This window comes from Nelusetta ayraudi, unplaced genomic scaffold, assembly GCF_046127955.1.
Source record: "Nelusetta ayraudi isolate G7.1 ecotype Tasmania unplaced genomic scaffold, CSIRO-AGI_Nayr_v1 ptg000031l, whole genome shotgun sequence".
Classification (NCBI taxonomy): domain Eukaryota; kingdom Metazoa; phylum Chordata; class Actinopteri; order Tetraodontiformes; family Monacanthidae; genus Nelusetta; species Nelusetta ayraudi.
The window spans coordinates 4,212,415-4,234,186 of record NW_027466081.1 but is presented as its reverse complement, the minus strand read 5'-3'; the positions used below and the strand labels follow the sequence as shown (position 1 = coordinate 4,234,186).

Genomic DNA, 21,772 nt, shown 5'->3' with positions numbered 1-21,772 from the left:
GATCACAAAAACATTTAACCTGCCGAATGCAGTGCCAGAGCTCCTGTAAGTTGCTGTAAAATAGCGCAACCTAGTCGTAGCCTCCACAGTAGTGAGTAGTCTCTTATAACACATTCATAGCATTTAATAGTCTTAATCAACAGTTTATTTTTGTCGTTAGCTTTAACGTATAGCAGTATTTTGACCCTGTCTGTCTTCTCTAGTATTGCCTCTTTATTAACCAGTTCTTTTCTTTATTTAGTTAAAAAAAAAAGTCAGTGGGTAATATTTGAGATGGACTGCTGGACACTGCAGACCAACATGACCGACTGTCGTAACACATCTTCCTCTTCATTTTCACCTGGAAATTAACACCTTTACCATGTTTGCAATGCATGCTTTCTCGTGATGCTATGCCTGGTGCATTTTAACATTTAACATTAACCAACCATCACTTTTTCATCACCAAAAGCTGCCCAAGAAAATTTAAAGAACTTGAATTTAAAGCAAATTTTTGTTTGTTGTCAGCTTTTTTTTTTTTATTTTTTTTTTTAATAGTGTTAATAGTTCATTTTACCCATGAAGTAAAATGAATCTTTGTTGATTCAATTCCATGACCAAAATTTAACATGAACTTTTATTTTCTTGGACATTTTTTGTCTTTACCTGACACTGGTTGTCAGGACGCACACAAGCAGAAAACACACAGTTAAACCAGCAACTTGATCACGACAGACTCTAACTTGCTTCTCCAATCACTCCTCAATCAGTGGAAGTACAGGGAGCAGTATGAGCGGGCCAAGGACAAGTTCACCTCTATTCTGGACACCCCAGAGTATGAGACTCACAAGCGCAGCAAGAAAATCAGTGACGTAAGTTTCTGAGCATGTCTTTTTTTTCTCCCATCAAAATTAATATTTGAGTTGAAGAACCTTAGCCATGTATTTTAATAAATCTTGTGAACGTGATCCCCCAACTCCACCCCTCTTAGATCGTCTACAAGATGGAATACAACAAAACCAAGGCCAAGGGCTACACCCTGCCTTACGACACTCCATACCAGCAGCACATGAAGAAGGTCAAAGACATCACCAGCACCGTGAGTCGAACTCTGCCGCCGCAGATGAGTTCACGTTCAACGTGGCAGGAAATCGGAAGGTGAAATATTCCTTTTGTGATTTGTTGCGCAGCTGAAATACAAAGAGGTGTACGAGAGGTGCAAAGCCCAGATCAACATGGACCCTGAGGCTCATGAGATCCGTGCTGCCAAGGAGGCCTACAAGAACATCACCAATGTAAGTGTCCTGAACGGCAGAATCAAGAAAACACAACGGTGTTCGTTTCCTTCGTTACATAATGGAAACAACACGTACCGGTACTTGACATAACACCGTTCTCTCCTGCTGGTTGCAGCTGGACTACAAGAAGAAGTACGAGGCCACCAAGAACAAGTGGATCTGGACTTCGGACAGACCCGACTTCCTCAACGCTGCCAAGAATACCCTGCAGCAGAGTGATGTAAGACAGTAGGGATGGAACCATGTCAAAATGTAACGCTTTGGTAATAACTCAGTAACTATTCCATGGTGGGATGAATATAATCAAGCAGAGCACAAATGAGGTTCCTGGGCCAATAGGAACTGTGCGATTTACTTGCCTCCGTTCTGTTTTTACAGCAAGTGGAACCAAGTGCTTCCTGCCAAAAGGACAAACTGTACTGTTTGAATCCCTTTTTAAATAGTGTTTCTCCTTTACTCCCTGTCTAAATGTATGCCACTTCTTATCCTAACATCTTTTTTATCTTATTCATCATTTGGCCCACAGGTCGAGTACAAGTATGACAAGGAAATGATGAAGGGCTGCGTGATCCCAGTGGTCGATGACAAGTTTACCGTCCTGGCTTTGAAGAACAATGAAATGGCCAGCACGGTGAGTCTCTCTGTCTTTTTACCGTCCGCATGCTGTAAGAAAAAATAAGCAAATTGCTTTTCTGATGTGTCTATGTGTTTATGCCGCCCTGCAGGTGAAATATAAAGAGAAGTACGAGAAGGAAAAGGGCCACTACGTGCCCGTCAAGGACACTCCTCAGATCCTGCACGCCAAGGCCGTGCGCACTCTGGCCTCAGAGGTGAATGTCAACCATTTCACTTTGTTTCAATTTATTTATTAATTCATTTTTTACATTTTAAATAGGGCTGTCGAACTCCTTTTAACGGCACAATTTTTTTTAACGCGCGACTAACGCCTGGTTCACACCAGAGGCGGAAGCGCCGTGAAGATCGTGCGCCACCCGCAGCCGTCCTGTTCTTCCTTTCGGCGCCCTTGTTCACGCCAAACTCGAAGCGGCTCGCGCCGCGCAGCCATCGTTTCGTCGCCTGGTCTATTTTGTGCGCGAACCGCAAGCGATCCACGTCAAGCTGGACAGGAAGTCACTCAAAGAAACACCAGAGAATCTGGTTCACTTAATATAAAAGATAAAATACCGCAATTGACAAATGCAATCATGGCTTGAAAATACCTCAAAAGAATTTGCAATCACTTTGCGATTAATCGCGAGTTAATGCAGGACTCTCTGCGATTAATCGCGATTAAAAAAAAATGTATCGACCGACAGCCCTAATTTTAAATAAACACGTTTCACCCCCGTGCGCCAATTTCTGAATGGCATTCCTTCCATCTCCAGAGCAAGTACAAAGAGGCCAGCAAGAAGGACATGCAGTCCGGCTCCTTCACCACCCTGCCGCAGACCCGGGACACCGTCCACAGCAAGGAGATCAACAAGCTCGTCAGCGGGGTAAAGCTGCCACACGTTCAACGTCCGGACGAGCGCACAGATCTCTGTCGCCCCTCGACGTCTCACAACGCTCCTCCCTCCCGTTGCAGAAAGTGTACAAAGCAAAGTTTGAGAAGGAAAAGGGCAAGTCCATCTACAACCAGATGATCGTTCCGCCCGACGTGAAGCACGCCATGGACGTGGCCAAGAGCCAGAGCAACGTGAGTGTCGCCACTGTGTGACGTTGTGTTGTAATTTCTGTATTTTTTTCGTCTTTGGACAGTTTGCATGTTGACGCTTTCATGTTCTGTTTGCTTTTCGGTTCACAGGTTTCCTACAAGAAGGACGCTAAAGCCAGCCTGCACTACACCACCGTGGCCGACCGTCCCGACATCAGGAAGGCCACTCAGGCTACCAAACTCATCAGTGATGTAGGCAGACCACTAGCGCATTCAAACACAGTTTGACTCAAATCCACGGTTACATATTGGGTTAGGTAGAGCCAAATTCGTCCAAGTGAGGTAGAGACAGAATGTTGACTTATATTATTATTTCACAAAATTCAGATAAAAAATTGTGGGTTATAAGACAAAAAATTCTTAATTCTGATGGAAAACTTTGAATTTATGGGATAAAATATCAATATTCTGGCAAATAAATATCCCCCGTGTCTCTAGACAGCAGGACCCTGCTTGATATTCTAGCTTTACAACCAAGAATGAAAACACAAAAATGCACGTTTGCTCACACCGTCCCCCCCCCCGTCAGATCGGCTACCGTGACAAGGCCCGCGAGGAGGCCAGCCGCGGAGGCTCTCTGGCCCACCGCCCAGACATCGCTCTGGCCACCGAGGTGTCGAAGCTGACCAGCCAGGTACGCCGAAACCCGACCGCCAAACCATCTGCCACGTCGGAGACCACCGGGCCACCGGATTTGTACTCGTTCCAACGGGCCTCCAGGGAAAACAAAATCAGTGGCTAGGTGGCATTGTTGCGAGCTGATCCTTGCAGACCAGCGTTGCTGCAGTAGAAGCTTAGCCTCAGTTGCATAGATCTAACTTAACAAGTTAGCAGCTGTCCTGTAGAGCCTCCACTGCCATCCCCCATCGCCCATCCAATCTGTTCATGTTTAACTGCTCATGTCACTCTCTGTGTGCCACATCCATCTCTTGGCCTGTCGCTCCTAACTCTTCTGCCCTGTCCTCCTGTGCTTCACCACTCTCTCATCTCTCCTCCTCCTCCTCTTCCTCCTCCTCTCTCCTTCCATGATGTCCCAGTTTTGTGCCTGTTCTCATCCTTCCATCTCACTGCGCTTTGTAGGTGGAGGCCAAGCCCTCCCTCCACGGAGCCGCTTCCTATGATACTCCCCAGATGCGCCACATTAAGAAAATGAGTGCCCTGACTAGTGATGTAAGGAGATTTGTTGCCCTGAATCCGAGGGCTGTCACTATTTGTCTTGTCTCCTTCCGTCCCTCTGTTTCCTCGTCATTGGTTTTTGTGGTTGTTACTGCAAGATTCCACCAACTTGTTTTACATTAATGTGTGGGCTTTGAGGGTGGGTGAAGGGTCCAGTTCACCAAATCGTGTTATGATTGGACTTGCAAACCAAATTTTCCTGGTGTTACATCATCTGCACTCTCTGCGCTTTGCTGGCTGACATGCAGTGGCTTTTTTGCTCAGTACCGCATCGCTGCTTTTGCTGCATTATTTACAACTGTCAATGTGAAATATCATGGAATTCTTATAATTTTGTGCACCAAAAACTCATCTTTTTTATTTTTTTTTGAGCACCGGCCGCAATGCTCATGAGATGTTCACACTAGCATGAAGGTCAGAATGGATTCACTCAAGATGCATGAACAAAGTCAAGTGCCAGCAGTCTTGCGAAACAGAAATTTTATTAAGAGGTTGAGAATTTTTTTCGCCACCTGTTTTTTGTTGATCATGACTCAATCTCTTATTAATTTTCTCTTCAAAGACTAAGAAGGTGCTCTGTTGATTTTAGTGGCCAAATAAACTGAACCAATTTAGCTTCTGATCAATCATCGTCACTTTGGCGACTAATTATAGCGTAACACTGAGACACATTTTCAAATTGAAAATATTTCTATACAGACACCTGGTTAGATTTTCTTCTTTCTTCCAGTTTAGGAATGTGTTTCACGTGCTGACTCTCTCACATGTCCAATCCAAATAGGTGAAGTATAAGGAGAAGTTTGACAAGGAGGTGAAAGGAAAGAGACCACAATATGACCTTAAGGAGAGTAAGATTTACCAGACGTTGAAGGATGCCAACACGTTGGCTAGTGAGGTACGTGTTCTCAAATTTCACGTTAAAAAAAGGTTCAATTCATTAATTCACGCGTGCGGGGAATTCTGTGTCCGCTCCCGTGTCCACGTGCAGGTGAAGTACAAGGGCGACCTGAAGAAGCTCCACAAGCCTGTGACCGACATGGCAGAGTCTCTGTCCATGCAGCACAGCCTGAGCACCAGCAAGCTGTCCAGCCAAGTAAGATCTCACCATCCTCCCTCTTAACCCGCCCCCCCCTTCCCTCACCGCTGGCGGTCGGGTTTCGGTGCGCCCCCCTGTGGCTCGCCGAAGCGCATCCCGGCCTCGCCGTTTCCACCCACCACCCCCACATAACGCAGTAACAAGCCATTGATCCCCTCACGGGTTTATGCACTCCATCGTAGCAAAGTCCATCATCTGGTAGTGATCCTTACCCCTCCCCTCTCACCTCCTTTGACCTTTCCATGCTGACCTCACCTCCTGTAACTTCTCCTCCCTCACCTGAGTTCAGTCCATGTCCCTTGTTTAATGTTTTATCAGTAACCGCTTCGCGCAAAATTCCATCCACTTCATGAAAATCCCCTAAAAACGTAGCCACCATTAAAAAAAAACAAAAAAACAAGAAAAACAAAAAATTCATCTTAACACATCATCAGCATTTCACGCTCGCACCTTCATTTCCTACCACTGTCCCAAAAACGTTGTCGCAAAGAGCAGGAGAAAAATTCCACGCGTTCCTCTACTGCTGTGCTGAGCTGTGTTGCTTGACTGGAAATTCCCCCTTAGTACCGCTACAAGAAGAAATTTGAGGAGAGTAAGGGTCACTACCATATGATTCCCGACACGCCAGAGCAGCTCCACCACAAGGAGGCCTCTGAGCTTCAGAGCAACGTAAGTGACACCATCGCCGGGCGTGAACAGACGTAGCGTGACGTTAAACCACCCACACGTCGCGTAGCTGTGCGTTTGGGCGAGTTGGTGTTGAGTTAATTTAACACTAAATGAAGGCAGGCAGGCTTACGACTTGTTTTCTTTGAATAAATGCTTTGGTTTGATGCTATTTGTGTTTTGAAAATGACATCATTAATTTAGATATAAACAGATTGTTGTTATTTGAGTAATCTATTATTTGAGTAATCTATTACTAAGTAATCCACGACTGTGACCAAAGTGCTTTTTGAGTCACGGAGTAATGTAACGGGATTACCGTGGCAAATTGTGGTGATTGTAACGTAATTACTTTATCAAGTAATGATTTCATTACTTTTCTGAAATATTTTGCAAGCTGAAAATGTCTTATTAACTGCAAAAACTCTGAAATTTAGAAAAAAAAAACAGCAATTTCGTTTGTAGCTGGAAATACAAAATATTTTGATTTCATCTCGTCTAAATCAAAGAATGCTGTGGTTCGTTGTACGTCATGTGCAGGAAACAAGACGTTCTCAACTGTTACTGTATCTTTTTTTAGCTAAAGTAATTAGTAATTAATTACTTATGAAACAAAGCAATTAAAGAAGTAATTAGATTACTTTGAAGTAGTAATCAGTAATCAGTAATTGGATTACTTTTAAAGAGTAATCCCAACAACACTGATGACAGTACATCCCATTCCAGATACATAAAGCAACCTGCCTGTTAACTGAGAGGCAGTACATTTAAAGTATTCCCAATACTTGGAGGATAATAATGTGAACCCTCTGTTGGAGACTTGCTGTTTGATTTGCGTGGCTCTTCTGCAGGTGAAGTACAAGGAGAAGTATGAGAAAGAGAAGGGCAAGGCCATGCTGGACTTTGAGACGCCCACATATGTGTCCGCTAAAGAGGCCCAGCACATGCAGAGCCAGGTAAAGACTCTTCTTCTTCTTCTTCTTCTTCTTCTTCTTCTTCTTTTTCTTCAGCCTTTCCCAAAATCTGTGGGAAATGTGTACAGTCTGCTTATTAACCTTTACTGTGATGCGTCTTGTTACGTGCTCATAAGTTGTAGCGTACTGTCTGTTTTAGAAGAATTTGACCATGCCTCTATTTAGTCCAATTGAGGCTGCGACTGGATCATCAGATTCAACTCTTACAGTCCAGCTTTCTTCATGTTTTTTTACCACAACTTGCTCCACCAAAGTGACTTTGAGGAACTTGAAAGTGTTCGTGAAATTGTGTCATGGTAATTACAGATCTTCTGTATTTTCCACTTGCTCTTTGCTACCGAGCCATAGCTTGCTGTAGGATTTTTACCGTAATGATATGACATGATGTAACATAGCTACAAAATGTTGACATCATTGATTCAAATCAACTGGTAGCTCTACACAACTCTCGTAAGCATTGACCACAAAAATGCTTCACAGGGGGGGTTCTAACTTATTGTATGTACAAAAATAGTCACTGTGATTGTCGGTAGTCCTTTCTATCAATGTGCAATTAGCATTGCCAGCACGAACAACAGCAAGCACTGACGTCGCCGTCATTTGTGTCCAAAGGGGGCGCCAGAATCTACCGCAAACTGAAAGTTCCTTGTAGTCACTTCTTGAGAGAAAATAGCTGAGAGCAAAGCAAAACGTGTCCACGTTTAATTGAATCCTGTCTGTTGATTGTTGCTAGCTTGCGCAGGGTTTGTCTTGTGTCTTTTTGTTAGTGTTAAAAAAACATTTGAATGTTTTGCTTCAAGGATTGCAAAGGAACACCTTTATCCCAGAGTCTTAACGACTCCTTCGGCTTATTCGTCACGTGTATGATGACATTTTGTACTCATATAGCAGGTTAAAAACAACAACAACAACAGCAACAACAACAACAGGTGTCTCCAGCCAGCCAGATTGAGGAACCTGCACTGCTTGCATGTGTCTACATGAGCTCTGTCTGTCCCCTGTCTTCATGTCTGCATCGGATAGAAAGACTATAAGAGGGACTTTGAGGAGTCCATGAGGGGCAAGAACCTCTCAGGCTTGGAGGTCACGCCCGCCATGCTGCATGTCAGACACGCCACCAAAATAGCCAGTGAGGTAATTTGAAGGACAATTAATTCCCCCCCCATGACTTTCCCCCTACCTGCCTCACTCCTGTTTCCGTAATCACACTAAGTCCACCTCTCAACCTGGACCCTCCCATCTCCCCTGAGCCCCAAAAGTGTTTTCCTTTATTGACTCTTGTTACCTATAAGGTTTAATTATCACATGGTGTTTTTGCTTGAGTCCCTACAACTACAAGTTGTGAGCTAACAATAATACAAATAATTACCCTTCTTGTATCCTCCAGGTATTAGGATGCTCAGTGTTAGTGTTTTGTTTTGTTTCTCGTCTTAAAGGTCCCATATTGTGCAAAATGTAATGTTGGAAACATTACTATGTTTCTAGTATGCCAACCCCCAAAGACATGAGAGATGTCTATCCTTTACTTCGTTGTCATAGCAACATTTCCATCTTTCCCACCTTCATCAGGCATACGCAAGGCATCACATAATTCCACATATAAATGCACAAAGAGGGTCTGATTGGAGGACTCGAGGCCTTAATCTGAAGACAACAGCAATCAGGACATAAGAGGAAATCCAAATAAACAATCTGAGTCGGCTACCGACGCTTCACACTGTCAACATATGCCCCCCCAACACAATACAGATATAGAGGGAAATACTATATTTAATTACAAGTATTAGCTAAATATATTAATAAATATACAGGCAATTAATGTCAATATTAGAATTTTAGATATTAAGAAATATTTTAAAGGGTAAAAGTGTGTGTTAAAACAAGCAGTTCTAGAAAACATCCCTTTGTGATGTCACAGAGGACCTTGGTACCTGTCCCAAAGTTAGTTAGTGACAACAATCTCAGCCAGGAAGTGGCTCCACCCTCTCAGACCATCCAAACATGCGGAAGGTCCAGCAAAGCAGCAGTTTGAGTCGGAGGCTATAGGCTGCAAACAGAGGGTTAAATATGTTTGGGTTTTTTTTATGAGGACCTATAAGGTCTTTTGCTGTACTTATCTGCTCCACTGTAATAAACAAAAACAAACAATAAAAAAAAAAAAAATCTGAAAACGAAGACAACATGGGACCTTTGACCTCTAGACACGAATGCAACCGCGAGACGACCCCTAGTTTGCTAACATAGCCTGCATGACTGCATGGACTTACATGAATTTCAATTATGTGTCCATGTTGTTCCGACGGGAAAGGAAATCTGTCTTGTGTCACGTTGTTCCCACGTTGTTCACGAATACATGTGATTGACCTTGCTTCTTATCAGGACTCATTGCCAAAGTCACCAACGCCTTGTAAAACCCGTGACAGTTTCCCGTCACGGCAGACGGCAGTGGCGTGAATCTGCCACGGCCGCAGGTGCTTTGGTGACTTTGAGCCGACGGAGCCGGCCTCCGCGCTCGCCCACTGTACCATGTGTTCCGCGTGCCTCTGCCCGGCCTGCCCTGTGTGCCCCTTCTCTGCAGTGTCTCTTGTCGTTCTTCCTGTAGAGAGAGTACAGGAGGGATCTAGAAGAGGGAGTGAAGGGTAAAGGGCTTACTGTACTGGAGGAAACTCCGGAGCTTTTGAGAGCAAGGAATGCCACTCACATCCTGTGCGAGGTACGACAGACTGAAGAGCCGAAAAAAGCCGGTTCACGCTCCCGAGTGTGCCGAGTGCCGTCCCACCAAACCTGCTCCCCGGTGCAACATCCCGCTGAATCACCTTTCAACCCCCTCTTAACCGAGCTTCACCTTCATCCTAAAAGGGCAAATGCTGAGTTTGCTTCCCTGTCCCCGCTTTGTGACATCACTAATTTTCCAGCCATCCCCCCTTTTCTACGCCTCCCTGGTGTCTAAAACATTCTTACCAATGTAGATTTAACTTTTTAAGGTTTTTTTCCCCCATAATTTACCCATGTATTACTAAAATATTCCAAAAATCAACCTTCCCAAAGTGTGCAATTTTTTCCCCCCCATGTGGTATGTCCTTTATTTTGTAGTAGTCCAGAGTTTACAGTGATTTGTACCAAAGAGGATTAGGGCCACAAGAAGAGAAATAAATATTACAAGTAGGAGATTTTTATTTTTAAGTTTTCATTTCGAGTTTAAGTTGAAATTTCGTGAATAAAGTAGACTTTAAAAAAAAAAGTGAAATTCAATCAAAATTTCAAGTTTATTCTTGAAAAAAAAAATCGATCTTAATTTTTTCTCTTCTTGTGGCCCTAATCCTCTCCCATAGATTTGACCACGTATGGGTTTAGAGGCAGGAAAACAAAATGCATAAAAACCCAACCTAAGAGAAATCTGAGAAAATTTCAATAATTATTAAATAGATAAATGAAGCAATTCTCTGGGAGGATAAGAGGTTGACGTTTGGAATGCATGTTAGATTGATTCAGTGAAAATGTTTTTTTGATGAATTAAAAAAAAAAAAGAACACATGGGTTCACCAAAACACACTTAACTTTAACTTCCAACTGATCAACTTCTGCCCTCCATATAGCCGACGTGTTCATTTCTTCTAACCTTCTTTCTCTGACATTCCTCCAGGTTCTGCCGCCTTCCCCTGTCACACTCTATACATTCCTTGAAATGACGGAAATTCTTTTTATTGTCCCTCTGGCTATAACAATCTCACCTGTGACATTTTCCAGAGAGAGTACAAGAAGTCGCTGGAGCAGGAGATCAAGGGCAAGGGAATGCTGGCTCTGGCCACGGACACCCCCGACTTCATGAGGGCCAGGAACGCCACCGACATCCTCAGCCAGGTCTGACTCGTACGGATGCGGGTTGCGGTTTTTACGCCATCGGAAGAAGCATCGGCGTGACGCATTTTTGCCATCTTCTGTAGACCAAGTACAAGCAGACCGCTGAGATGGACCGGGCTAGCTACACCACCGTCATCGACACCCCGGACATCATCCACGCTCAGCAGATGAAGAACATCGTCAGCCAGGTACCGAGGAGACGCTTCCTGGGAAAAATGAAACCCGTTTTCTGTGAATCTGCAATTAATCGATTATTGATTAATTGTCGAATAAGAATTTAATCAATTAAATGTAATTAGTCGCAATTAATTGAACATTTTTTTACACAGGGTTTTTATTGTTAAATGGCGTGGTGTATACCTGTATGCCTAGAACAAGATAAAAAAGTAACCCCTTAAGTTAAAATGTGACCCATTAGAAGTCAACTTAAAGTCAGAGGATCGCCGCTTATCAATTAATCGTGAATCGATCGATAAGGTCAATCGACCAACGATTAATGAATTAACCGATAATTTGCATCCCTAGCACCAACCTAAAACCTTTGGAATCTTTTTTTTGTGCTACCAGAAAAAATACAGGGAGGAAGCTGAGAAGACCATGTCCCACTATGTGCCCGTGCTGGACACTCCGGAGATGCAGAGAGTCCGTGAGAACCAGAAGAACTTCAGCACTGTGAGTAGAACACCAGGAAGCGCGCTTCCTTCCGCCGAACAAGTTTGTCTCTCGCAGAAGCAGAACAGCATCTCTGTTTGTCCCCTTGTCTGAATTTAAAGTATTATATTTAATACTTTATATATATACTGTTGTAAGTGGAATGTATTTTGACTTGAGTAGAAAACCTTGAGCAGAAGTTAGGAGCCATCTGTTGTATGTTTCCGTCTCTCTTTTTGCTGAAGGGTTTTAACTGCACTTGTGTTCTTTTTTTGTTTCTTCCTTGTAGCATCTTTACAAGATTGACCTAAAAAACATAAAGGGCAAAGTGTCTGCTTTAAACGACACCCCTGAAATGCTTCGCGTTAAAGAGAATACAAAGAATTTCAGCTTGGTATCTACTGCGTGACATATTTATTTATTTTGACATATTCTTAACATTTAACATTATTTATTCTTGACTTTATCCCTCCTCTTTAACAAACCCTGATATGCAGCCCTTTTTTTGGACCAAATAGATTTCAAGTTTTTAACCTTTAACCACTTTAATCGACGCAACTAATCCCTGAAAAAAGTTTTATTTTGCAGCGTTTTAACTTGTTTTCGCCAAGCTTGTGTGCTCTTAGATACTTTGTACTGTTTGTTTTTGTGCGTTCTCCTTTTTTTCCTTTTTTTTTTTATACATGTGGCCCATTTTGCTCTCAGTGTGCAATGTGGAGAAAAGCTGTTTTGTCTATAGATATAAATCAAAGAGCCAGAGTCTTGGTGAAGCAATGCTGAGACTCTGGCTGACGGCTGCTCACTGCTTTCACTCCTCCCCCGTGCAAAAAGATCCAATACAAAGAGGATTTAGGAGCGGGGACAGCTTTGCCCGACCCGCCGGAGGTGGACAGAGTAAAACGCAACCAGCGCAACGTTAGCATGGTACTCGCTCGGCAGAGTGACCCTGCCCTCCACCGTGTTCCTCGCCACACGTCCTCCCTCCATCTCTGCCCCTCTGTCGCCAATCCGGCGACCTTTTTCCTGACATGTAATCCCCTCAAATGACAACCATAAAACCCAGCATTTATTAATAGACACCCTCCCCTTTTTGGTCCAAGTCAGGATTGCCTCCCTCATGAAAATTCATCTACAGTAAAAAAAAATAAAAAATAAATGATAATAATAATTACCACCCAATTATACGAAAGAGGATTAGGGCCACAAGAAGAGAAAAAGAATATTACAGGAAGGAGATTTTTATTTAAGTTTTCATATCGAGTTTTAAGTTGAATGACTCGATGGATGGTGGATTAACCCAGTTACCCACAGTAATCAGGAAACTGGTGAAAACAGAAGTGCTCCACTAGACTATCGCGCAGAGCCTTTCGACTTTATTCTCGTCATTTTGACTTACTTCACGTTGACATTATTTGCAGAATTTCCATTTTATTCACGAAATTTCGTCTTTTTACGTCTACTTTATTGTCAAATTTTTTTACCTTAATCTTGAAATTTCAACTTTATTCTCAAATTGGATACTTGGAAAAAAAAACTATCTGAATATTTTTTCTTTTCTTGTGGCACTAATCCTCTTCCATACAATTAAAAAGATCCACCTTTACCATTGACAGTATGGATGTTGAAACAACAACAATATATTGTTGAACGTTATGAATGGTCAGTGTTTGTGTGTGTGCACTTCCTGTCAGCATTAATGTTTTGATTGGATGGATGGATGAACTCGTCAGTGTCCTCTGTGTGTGTTTCGTCTCCGTCTCAACTCCTGTCCCTGTGTGACTTGTGCAACGAACAGATTCAGTACAAGGAGGCAGTGGGTCAAGGCACGGCGGTCCCAGACCTCCCCGAGGTGAAGCGGGTCCGAGAAACCCAGAAGAATATCAGCTCGGTAGAGGAAAACTAAACTGGAGTGATCCCTCCATCCGTTTTCTACCTTTACATCCAACTTTTAAATCATCACTTCATCACGAAATTTCCACGCCATTCTTTACCAAAATCCCATGTTCTGTGACCCTAACAATAACTATCAATTTCTCTTTTCAAATATTTTCTGTATAATTTTAAATATGTTAAATAGGCAACAACTGGTAAAGCTGATGCTGAAAATCACACTCTCAGTGACACAACTTATATCCCCAACCGTCTAGGTCAAAGTTCAGCCAGCAATTACATCAATTGACCACAAATTACATTTTCACCATGACACCAAATTAACAGGAGTGAACCTGCTTTTTGAATCATCTAGTTTCAAGAAGAAGAAAAAAAACACTCATTTCACAACCAAATCTCAACTAAAGGCTTAAACATGATCTAATATTAACTGACTATGAATCTAATTTCAGTAGTATGTTGTTGTTGTTGTGAATGGATCGACGTGTCTGCGTCCTCAGTGCGCACTGCCACTGTATTTGTCCCTGTCTCACTCTGCGCCTTATGCGATGATTCAGATTCAGTACAAGGAGGCAGTGGGTCAAGGCACCTCGGTCCCAGACCTCCCCGAGGTGAAGCGGGTCCGAGAAACCCAGAAGAACATCAGCGCGGTAGAGCAAAAAAGACTGCAGACTGCAGTGGCCCTTTATCCTGTTCCCCCTTTGCACCCCAAACGCATCACCGCTGACCCCGTTGACCTCTGACGTTCATTCCCCCCTCCCTCCTGAAGATCAGCATTTTGACAAGTTCCTCTTGGTTTTTTTGGTGTTATCATAATCCCGCTGTCCACATTGTTCATTTCAATGCTTAAACGCACATCACCTTAAAACAGAAGCCCATCAAATACGGAGCCGCAAATTACAACTTAGCTCATTAACGCAACACCATGTAGATTCGTTTTTTTTTTTTTTGAGTGAAGTTTGAATTTAAGTTTTTTTTTTAATCATCATCATAGTTTATAACCATATTATCACCCAACTAAAAGTTGGTGTTGGTGTTTGTGTGTCAGCATTAATGTTTCCTCACTGTGTGTTGTTTTGAGTGGATGGATGAGCTCGTCAGTGTCCTCGCTTTGTGTTTCGTCTCCGTCTCAAACCCTGTCCCTGTGTGACTCGTGCGACGAACAGATTCGTTACAAGGAGGCAGTGGGTCAAGGCACGGCGGTCCCAGACCTCCCCGAGGTGAAGCGGGTCCGAGAAACCCAGAAGAATATCAGCTCGGTAGAGGAAAACTAAACTGGAGTGATCCCTCCATCCGTTTCCTCCCCTTTAAATCCAGTCTAAACACCCCCCCCACCCCCTGCTCATGTTTCCCTGCCCGATGACCAATTTTTGTCGTCACCGCCTCCATTCTCCATGTGAAAAAAAAAGCCCTGGTTGATGACTTGATTTTAAACCTGAGAAAAATGTCATGTCTAATGTATTTCTCTTATTTTACTGAAGTCTTTCAAGCTTTATTTCTCATTTTAATAGCATTCAAAACAAAACCTTACAACCTGAGTGTGCAGAGCTGAACACTGGCACGGCTCTCCACTCAGCCATCCATAATGTGCAACCACACCTGAAACTCCCAACTACAACCCCTCCGCCCTTTTTCTATGCTTACGTCACTTCTTTTTTTTTTTTTTTTGACTAATTAAAGAATTTTAATGGAATTAACTTCACATAAAACCTTATAAAGTAATGAAAAAGCATTCATATGAATCAATGAATTAATTCCAGATTCAGTACAAGGAGGCGGTGGGTCAAGGCACGTCGGTCCCAGACCTGCCTGAGGTGAAGCGGGTCCGAGAAACCCAGAAGAATATCAGCTCGGTAGTTGGAAAACTAAAGTGCTGTGTCCCCCTTTGACAAGATTAACTCTCAAAATGCCCTCTGACTTTTTACTCCCAGTGTCGTAACACTTTATTTTGCTGGTCCTCCATCCTAACAACCTTTCATAAATCCCTATATAGCAGCCATTGCTATAAAAATAATCATATAATAATGATAATAATTTAAAATTCACAAAATCACTTTTCCCTCCACGACAATCCGATTTATTTCCCCCCTGCTTTTTCCTTTTTTTTCCCTCTTTTTTTTTTTTTTTTTTTACCTAAAGTGCAGCTTGTTACTGTGTTGCTTCCGGATTTGACTCACTTGTATTATCTCCCTCCCCTCCTCAAAGCTTCAGTACAAATCCGGTGTGGGACAAGGCACGTCAGTGTCAGAGACCCCAGAGATGGAGCGAGTTAAACGCAATCAGCTCAATATCAGCACGGTACTCTGCTGGAGTGACCCCCCCCCCCTCCCACCCTACCCCCCACCCCACCAATCCCTACCCCCTATACCCTTCGTCCAGTAACCGTCCACCACAGCCATCCTCCTCCTCCTCACTCTTCATCGCTCTTCATCACCATCGAACACACCACCGCCTCATTGTCGCATCCGCTCCGCCTAAACGCAGATATCAGTAGCCGAGACTCGCCCGGGTCTCCGAAAGTAAATAAAAACCTGCTTCTTCATTTCTCAGGCGTCTCATTCCATGTTTCCATGTTTCCATGTCTTTCCATGTCTTTCCATGTCCCTTGTTTGTTTGTTTGTTTGTTTGTTTGTTTGTTAGTTTGTATTTGTGCTTTGCCGTGACTCCTCCTCCCGCTCCCCTGCGAATGTCTCTCTCACTGATTTGCTCTTTTCACTTCTCTTCGCCCGAACTCTGCACCGGGCAGATAAAGTACAAGGACTCTATGGGCAGAGCCACGGCCATACCGGACCTCCCTGAGGTGAAGCGGGTCCGAGAAACCCAGAAGCACATCAGCTCGGTAGTGGAAACAAAAAGAGTGAAAAAAAAAAAAAACAACAACAAAACACGCCGTGTGCTCCTAACTGTTTAGAGTGGGTGGCAGCCAATCAGCACCCTCGCTTCTCCTCCTCCTCCACTCTGCCCAGTTCCCTGAGCTCCATCACTGCCAACCATCACCTCTCTGACCTTCATGCCGCCCTAATCTTCATCCACGCTTCCCCTCCTCTTTCACTTTATTCCCATCTGGTTTCCTGCTGCTCTTCTTATTATAATCAAATCATCTTTAATCTTCCACCGTCGAACCTTAATGCCGAGTGAAGCCCTTCCTCTTGGGCGCAGCTGTCCAGTCTTTCGCAGATCTAACTGGTTGCCCAGCTTACTTCATTTAATATTTCTTTCTCTTTATTTATTTTCTTTGAAATAATGTTCTTTTCTAGCTGTCTAGCTGCTGCGTGCTAAACTGCTAAATCTCCCGCCGAAAGCGTGAGGGGTGTGTTTGTTTTCTACGCCAGAGATCCTGTGGATGAGTCATCTTATAGGACCAATTTCTAAGACACTGCTTCCAAAAGTACGGAAGCACATTGTTGAAGTACGGAAGCGCATTGCTGCCACCCTGGGGGCAGGGGGTGGGGTGGGGGGGGACGTGACAGCTCAGTATCACGTCGTAACGTGAAACTATCATGTTTTTAAGTGATAAATTTTCACGTTATTTTGTGAAAGTTTCACGTTGTAACGTGAAAATCATCACGTAACAACGTGAAACTACGATGTTATTTCCTGATAATTTTCACGTTATAACGTGATACTGATGGGACATTCTAAAACGCTTAAAAGTGGGCATGACTTAGAGATATCCACATCAGGAGTATGCTGCCAGGGTGGAAGTTTTTTTACAAAATAACGTGATAACGTTACAACGAAATGACGTTATAACGTGATAGTTTCACGTTATAACGTGATAGTTCCAAGTTATAATGTGATAATGAGCCCTGTTTTTTTTTTTTTTTTTCTTTGGGGTGGCAGCAATGCGCTTCCGTACAAAAGCAACAAATGGTTCCTCAGTGAAAAAAATAAATAATAATTTCTCGTCACTGAGATGAATTTCTCTCAGCTGTATGTTCAGTTGAAAAGGTCCCATATTATGCACATTTTCGCATATTTATTTTTCGGAGTGGACTTGAGTAGCCTCACGGGATCAATTATCCAAAAACAGATACATCAGATAGCAGACAGTGCATTTAGCCCACTGTTTATAGCCTCCTGGTGGATATGAGCTCCCTGATAAAACTGACGCACACTTAAAACAAGGTGCTCCCGCAAGGCGGATCAGGACCATGTCTGGAGGTGTCACAAACCTTAGAGAGGTATATGTTCCCTCTGTGACATCACAAGGGGAATGTTTTCTGCACAAACTTTCCAGTTCACTGCCACGCTACAGGCACTCGTTGCCTCAACGCGCTGGCAGAGTGAGTTTTGTATAATACGGGACCTTGCAGGGCTTTGATCCGGGTCTTTGAAAGCCGTCCTATAGGAGCTGTTGGTCTGTGAATGGTCCAGAGTGTCTGACTGTCCCCTGGGGGGCGCTGTGCTTCTGTCCTATAGGTCATGTATAAAGACAGTTCCGCCAAGGGAACGCCCGTGGTGTTCACTCCAGAGATGGAGCGGGTCAAAAGGAACCAAGAGAACATTAGCTCGGTACCTGCAGTGCTACTGAGGGAACATATCCCACTGAGTGGACGTTCTCCTCCTCCTCCGTTAACCCTTCTTCTAACCGACTTGTCTCCCGGCTACTCTTAATTGTATTAATTTCCCCACACTTGCGCTCTTTTTTTTATGTATATATATTTTTTTATTTCTTTGAACGTGTTTTTTTAATACCTCCAGCTGCGGCCATCGCCGGCGCTAACCTCACCTGTTGTTTAAAACTACTCCTCTTCATCCTCGTCACCCCGCTGTCCTCTGACCGAACACCGGGGGGCGCTTTTATTTTTGACTTAATACTGAAAAAAAAAAAAAAAAAAAAAAAAACTCTCTGTCGGCTAATTCATCCACGCCTCAGCTCTTCCTGTGTGTTTCCCTTTGTGTTGCTAACGGCGCCCTCCGATCTTTTGAGATGCTCACTCGTTTTCTTCCTCTCCGTCCTCCTCCTCTCGTCCTGACCCCGATGTTCCACTAGGTGCTGTACTCGGACAGCTTCCGCAAGCAGGTCCAGGGCAAGGCCGCCTTCGTTCTGGACACACCTGAGATGAGGCGCGTCAGGGAGACCCAGCGCATCATCTCTGGAGTAAGACTTTGTTTACTCGGTTTATTAAAAAATATATATTATTTTATTTATTTTTTACTGTGCAGAGATTTGAGATGTTATGACACTGGAGGGAAATATTTATTTGCCATAAAAAGTCAAAACACACAAAAAAATCGTTATCATGATATGATTAGCCATCCAATTATTGCAATATCTCAATATTGTTGAAGTAAACAAAATATTATGATAATGTGCATCGGCCACATTTGTAATAGTGATGATTATATTACCATATCATTGTAAAATATATTTAAAAATAACATTAAAGAGTAAATTCGTATGCTTTTTATTCCTGTTGTTGTTTTGTATATCTCGGTTTTATATTTCTAAAAACCACAGATCACTGTGTCACTTGTGAAACTTTAGCATTCCACCTGTGAAACTCCTGATAAATAAAGTTTTTTTGTGGGGAAAAAATACCATAACCACACTGTCACGATAAAATAATTAGAATCTTAAAACTCTAATAGCTATAATCTGAAAACTTGAAATTATTGTGGCTTAGTAGGAGTTTTTCTTCAACTTAAACCAGCATCTCCAAACTTCCTTTTCCAACTCCGCGTGCCGTCCGTCGCTGCCCTCCAGGTCAGGTACCACGAGGACTTTGAGAAGAGCAAGGGCAGCTTCACCCCCACCACCTCCGACCCGGTGATCGACCGCGTCAAGAAGAACACCCAGGACTTCAGCGACATCAGCTACCGCGGCATCCAGAGGCGCGTGGTGGAGATGGAGAGGAGGCGCGCCATCGAGCACGACCAGGAGACCATCACTGGTACGCCGTTAGATGGATGGATGGATGGATGGATGGATGGATGATGAATGGGTGGATGGATGGATGGATGGATGGATGGATAGATAGATAGATAGATAGATAGATAGATAGATAGATAGATGATGGATGGATGGATGGATGATGGATGATGGATGGACGGACAGATGGATGGATGATGGATGGATGGCTGGATGATGAATGGGTGGATGGATAGATAGATGGATGGATGGGTGGATGGATGGATAGATAGATGGATGGATGGGTGGATGGATGGATGGTGGTTGATGGATGATGGATGGATGGATAGATAGATGGATGGATGGGTGGATGGATAGATGGATGGATGGATAGATAGATGGATGGATGGGTGGATGGATAGATGGATGGATGATGAATGGATGGATGGATAGATGGATGGATGATGGATTGATGATGAATGGATGGATGGATGATGGATGGATGATGGATTGATGATGAATGGATGGATGATGAATGGATGGATAGATAGATGGATGGATGGGTGGATGGATAGATGGATGGATGGATGGTGGTTGATGGATGATGGATGGATGGATAGATAGATGGATGATGAATGGATGGATGGATGATGAATGGATGGATGGATGGATGGATGGATGATGGATTGATGATGAATGGATGGATGGATGATGGATGATATGGATGGATGATGAATGGATGGATGGATGATAGATAGATAGATAGATAGATAGATACTTTATTGATCGCAAGGAGAAATTTGTAAGAAGACACACATTGTAGAAAGTAGCATACTTAGCTTACTTAGCATACTTAGGTCTTGTTCCAGATACCAGACTGTGATGTCACAAACATGGAAGAGGAGTCAGGGAGGTTCCAGTGCCCTTTGTGACATCACAAATGGCTGATTTTCTTCTCTTTGGGGGTTCAATAAAACATCAGGCATACACATCATTGTTAGAAAACATAGGTGAGATATTTTAGTGTCTAGTATGATTTCCTTTTTGTGTTTTCAGTCAAGATGTGCTTGTTTTGCTTGTTGTGATGGACTCTGATCCCCCGCAGATCTGCGCGTGTGGCGCACAAACCCCGGCTCCGTGTTCGACTACGACCCGGCCGAGGACAACATCCAGTCCAGGAGTCTGCACATGATGTCAGGTGTGAAAAGACACAACCGCTGACCCTGCTGCTGTCAAGCCATCTGCACTCCTGATGCGTGGCTTGTGACTCAGTTATCCAGCTGCAACGTCACGGCCATGTTTTCCATCCTCTTCCCCCGACAGTGCAAGCCCAGCGCCGCAGCAAGGAGCACTCCCGCTCCACCAGCGCCCTGAGCGGCCAGGCTGACGAGAAGTCCGAGGTGTCCCAGGACGCCGACCACCACCTGTCCCTCTACAGCAACGGCTTCATGACCTCCTCCATCGGTAAGGGACTCGCACCCGGGGACGAGCGCCACCCGCAGACGCCGCTGGGTCTGAACGTTTGCCCGCCGGGGTTCTGGTGCTTTTCAGGTTACCAGCACGCCAAGACCGTGGAGCTGCAGCAGAGGTCGTCATCCGTGGCCACTCAGCAGACCACCGTCTCCTCCGTCCCCTCTCACCCCTCCACCACTGGGGTGAGTAGTAACGCAAAAGTTGTGTGGGAATGTGAACTTCCTTACTGCTGTGGACTGTCCAATAAAAATACGGAAGGCAACGAGGAAATGGAAGAAGAATATGAACACCAGTGACGTAGGGACATCAATGTGAACGTTCCAGCCTCGTCAGTTGAATTAAACACCACGGGGTTATACAGCCACTCACCACATGGTGGCGACACACCTTCAGTTTTTGAGCGTTTTCTGCCGGATTCGGGCAGTAGTAAAAAAAAAATCTGATTGGTCCCTTGTCATAGTGATAAACTAAGAAAGAGGATTAGGGCCACAAGGAGAGTTGAAGTTTTTATTTCAAGTTTTAAGTTGAAATTTTGTGAACAAAGTCAATATTTTGTGGGGAAAAAAAGTCTATGTGAAAAAGATGAAATTTCGTGAATAAAGTTGAAATTTCATATTGAAAAAAAATAAAAGAACAATCAAGATCAAGATCACTTTTGTGAACTGAACTTTGAACTAGTTTATGTAGCCAACACTGCCAATGGAGATGGCCCATCAAAGAGTGGGCAGTGTGAGTGTGAGTGTGTGTGGCACCTTTCATCTTTCATTGATTCTCTGTATTATTAACCATCACCTAATCCTCCTTTCTGACACTAACTCCCAGCATCCTCTCTCTCTCTCTCTCTCTCTCCCTCTCTCTCTCGCCCCGACCCTCCGCAGAAGACCGTGCGCGCCATGTACGACTACGCGGCCGCCGACAGCGACGAGGTCTCCTTCAAGGACAGCGACGTCATCGTCAACGTGCAGTCCATCGACGAGGGCTGGATGTACGGCACCGTGCAGCGCACCGGCAAGACCGGCATGCTGCCAGCCAACTACGTCGAGGCCGTCTAAAAGGAAAAAAAACGCCCCTATCCCCCCCCCCCCCCCCCCCAAGTCCACCCGCTTAAAAAAAAAAAAGACAAGGCCCGCCCATCATCCC

The 21,772-nt window shown here is 43.9% G+C and overlaps 1 protein-coding gene across 13 annotated transcripts in view; it reads left to right on the top strand.

Annotated features, from left to right (window-relative positions):
* The window catches only part of neb (nebulin), a 60,456-nt gene extending 38,736 nt beyond the window's left edge, over positions 1-21,720 (top strand). For 5 of the 13 annotated variants that reach the window (XM_076030963.1, XM_076030950.1, XM_076030961.1 and 2 more), the window contains 30 exons: positions 750-851; positions 971-1,078; positions 1,170-1,274; positions 1,393-1,497; positions 1,804-1,908; positions 2,003-2,107; positions 2,663-2,773; positions 2,863-2,973; positions 3,082-3,183; positions 3,521-3,625; positions 4,072-4,161; positions 4,949-5,062; positions 5,156-5,260; positions 5,828-5,932; positions 6,781-6,885; positions 7,927-8,037; positions 9,506-9,616; positions 10,651-10,764; positions 10,848-10,952; positions 11,332-11,436; positions 11,705-11,809; positions 15,511-15,603; positions 16,052-16,144; positions 17,728-17,820; positions 18,302-18,409; positions 19,016-19,202; positions 20,265-20,357; positions 20,483-20,623; positions 20,711-20,814; positions 21,511-21,720. In XM_076030963.1, the coding sequence (XP_075887078.1) occupies positions 750-851; positions 971-1,078; positions 1,170-1,274; positions 1,393-1,497; positions 1,804-1,908; positions 2,003-2,107; positions 2,663-2,773; positions 2,863-2,973; positions 3,082-3,183; positions 3,521-3,625; positions 4,072-4,161; positions 4,949-5,062; positions 5,156-5,260; positions 5,828-5,932; positions 6,781-6,885; positions 7,927-8,037; positions 9,506-9,616; positions 10,651-10,764; positions 10,848-10,952; positions 11,332-11,436; positions 11,705-11,809; positions 15,511-15,603; positions 16,052-16,144; positions 17,728-17,820; positions 18,302-18,409; positions 19,016-19,202; positions 20,265-20,357; positions 20,483-20,623; positions 20,711-20,814; positions 21,511-21,684 (3,315 nt within the window). In that variant the 3' untranslated portion in view covers positions 21,685-21,720. Of the gene's footprint in view, positions 1-749; positions 852-970; positions 1,079-1,169; positions 1,275-1,392; positions 1,498-1,803; positions 1,909-2,002; positions 2,108-2,662; positions 2,774-2,862; positions 2,974-3,081; positions 3,184-3,520; positions 3,626-4,071; positions 4,162-4,948; positions 5,063-5,155; positions 5,261-5,827; positions 5,933-6,780; positions 6,886-7,926; positions 8,038-9,505; positions 9,617-10,650; positions 10,765-10,847; positions 10,953-11,331; positions 11,437-11,704; positions 11,810-13,210; positions 13,304-13,862; positions 14,260-15,510; positions 15,604-16,051; positions 16,145-17,727; positions 17,821-18,301; positions 18,410-19,015; positions 19,203-20,264; positions 20,358-20,482; positions 20,624-20,710; positions 20,815-21,510 lie in introns of those variants that run through there. The other 8 variants (XM_076030953.1, XM_076030954.1, XM_076030957.1 and 5 more) reach the window with 7 other exon arrangements.
* The last annotated feature ends 52 nt before the right edge of the window (positions 21,721-21,772 follow it).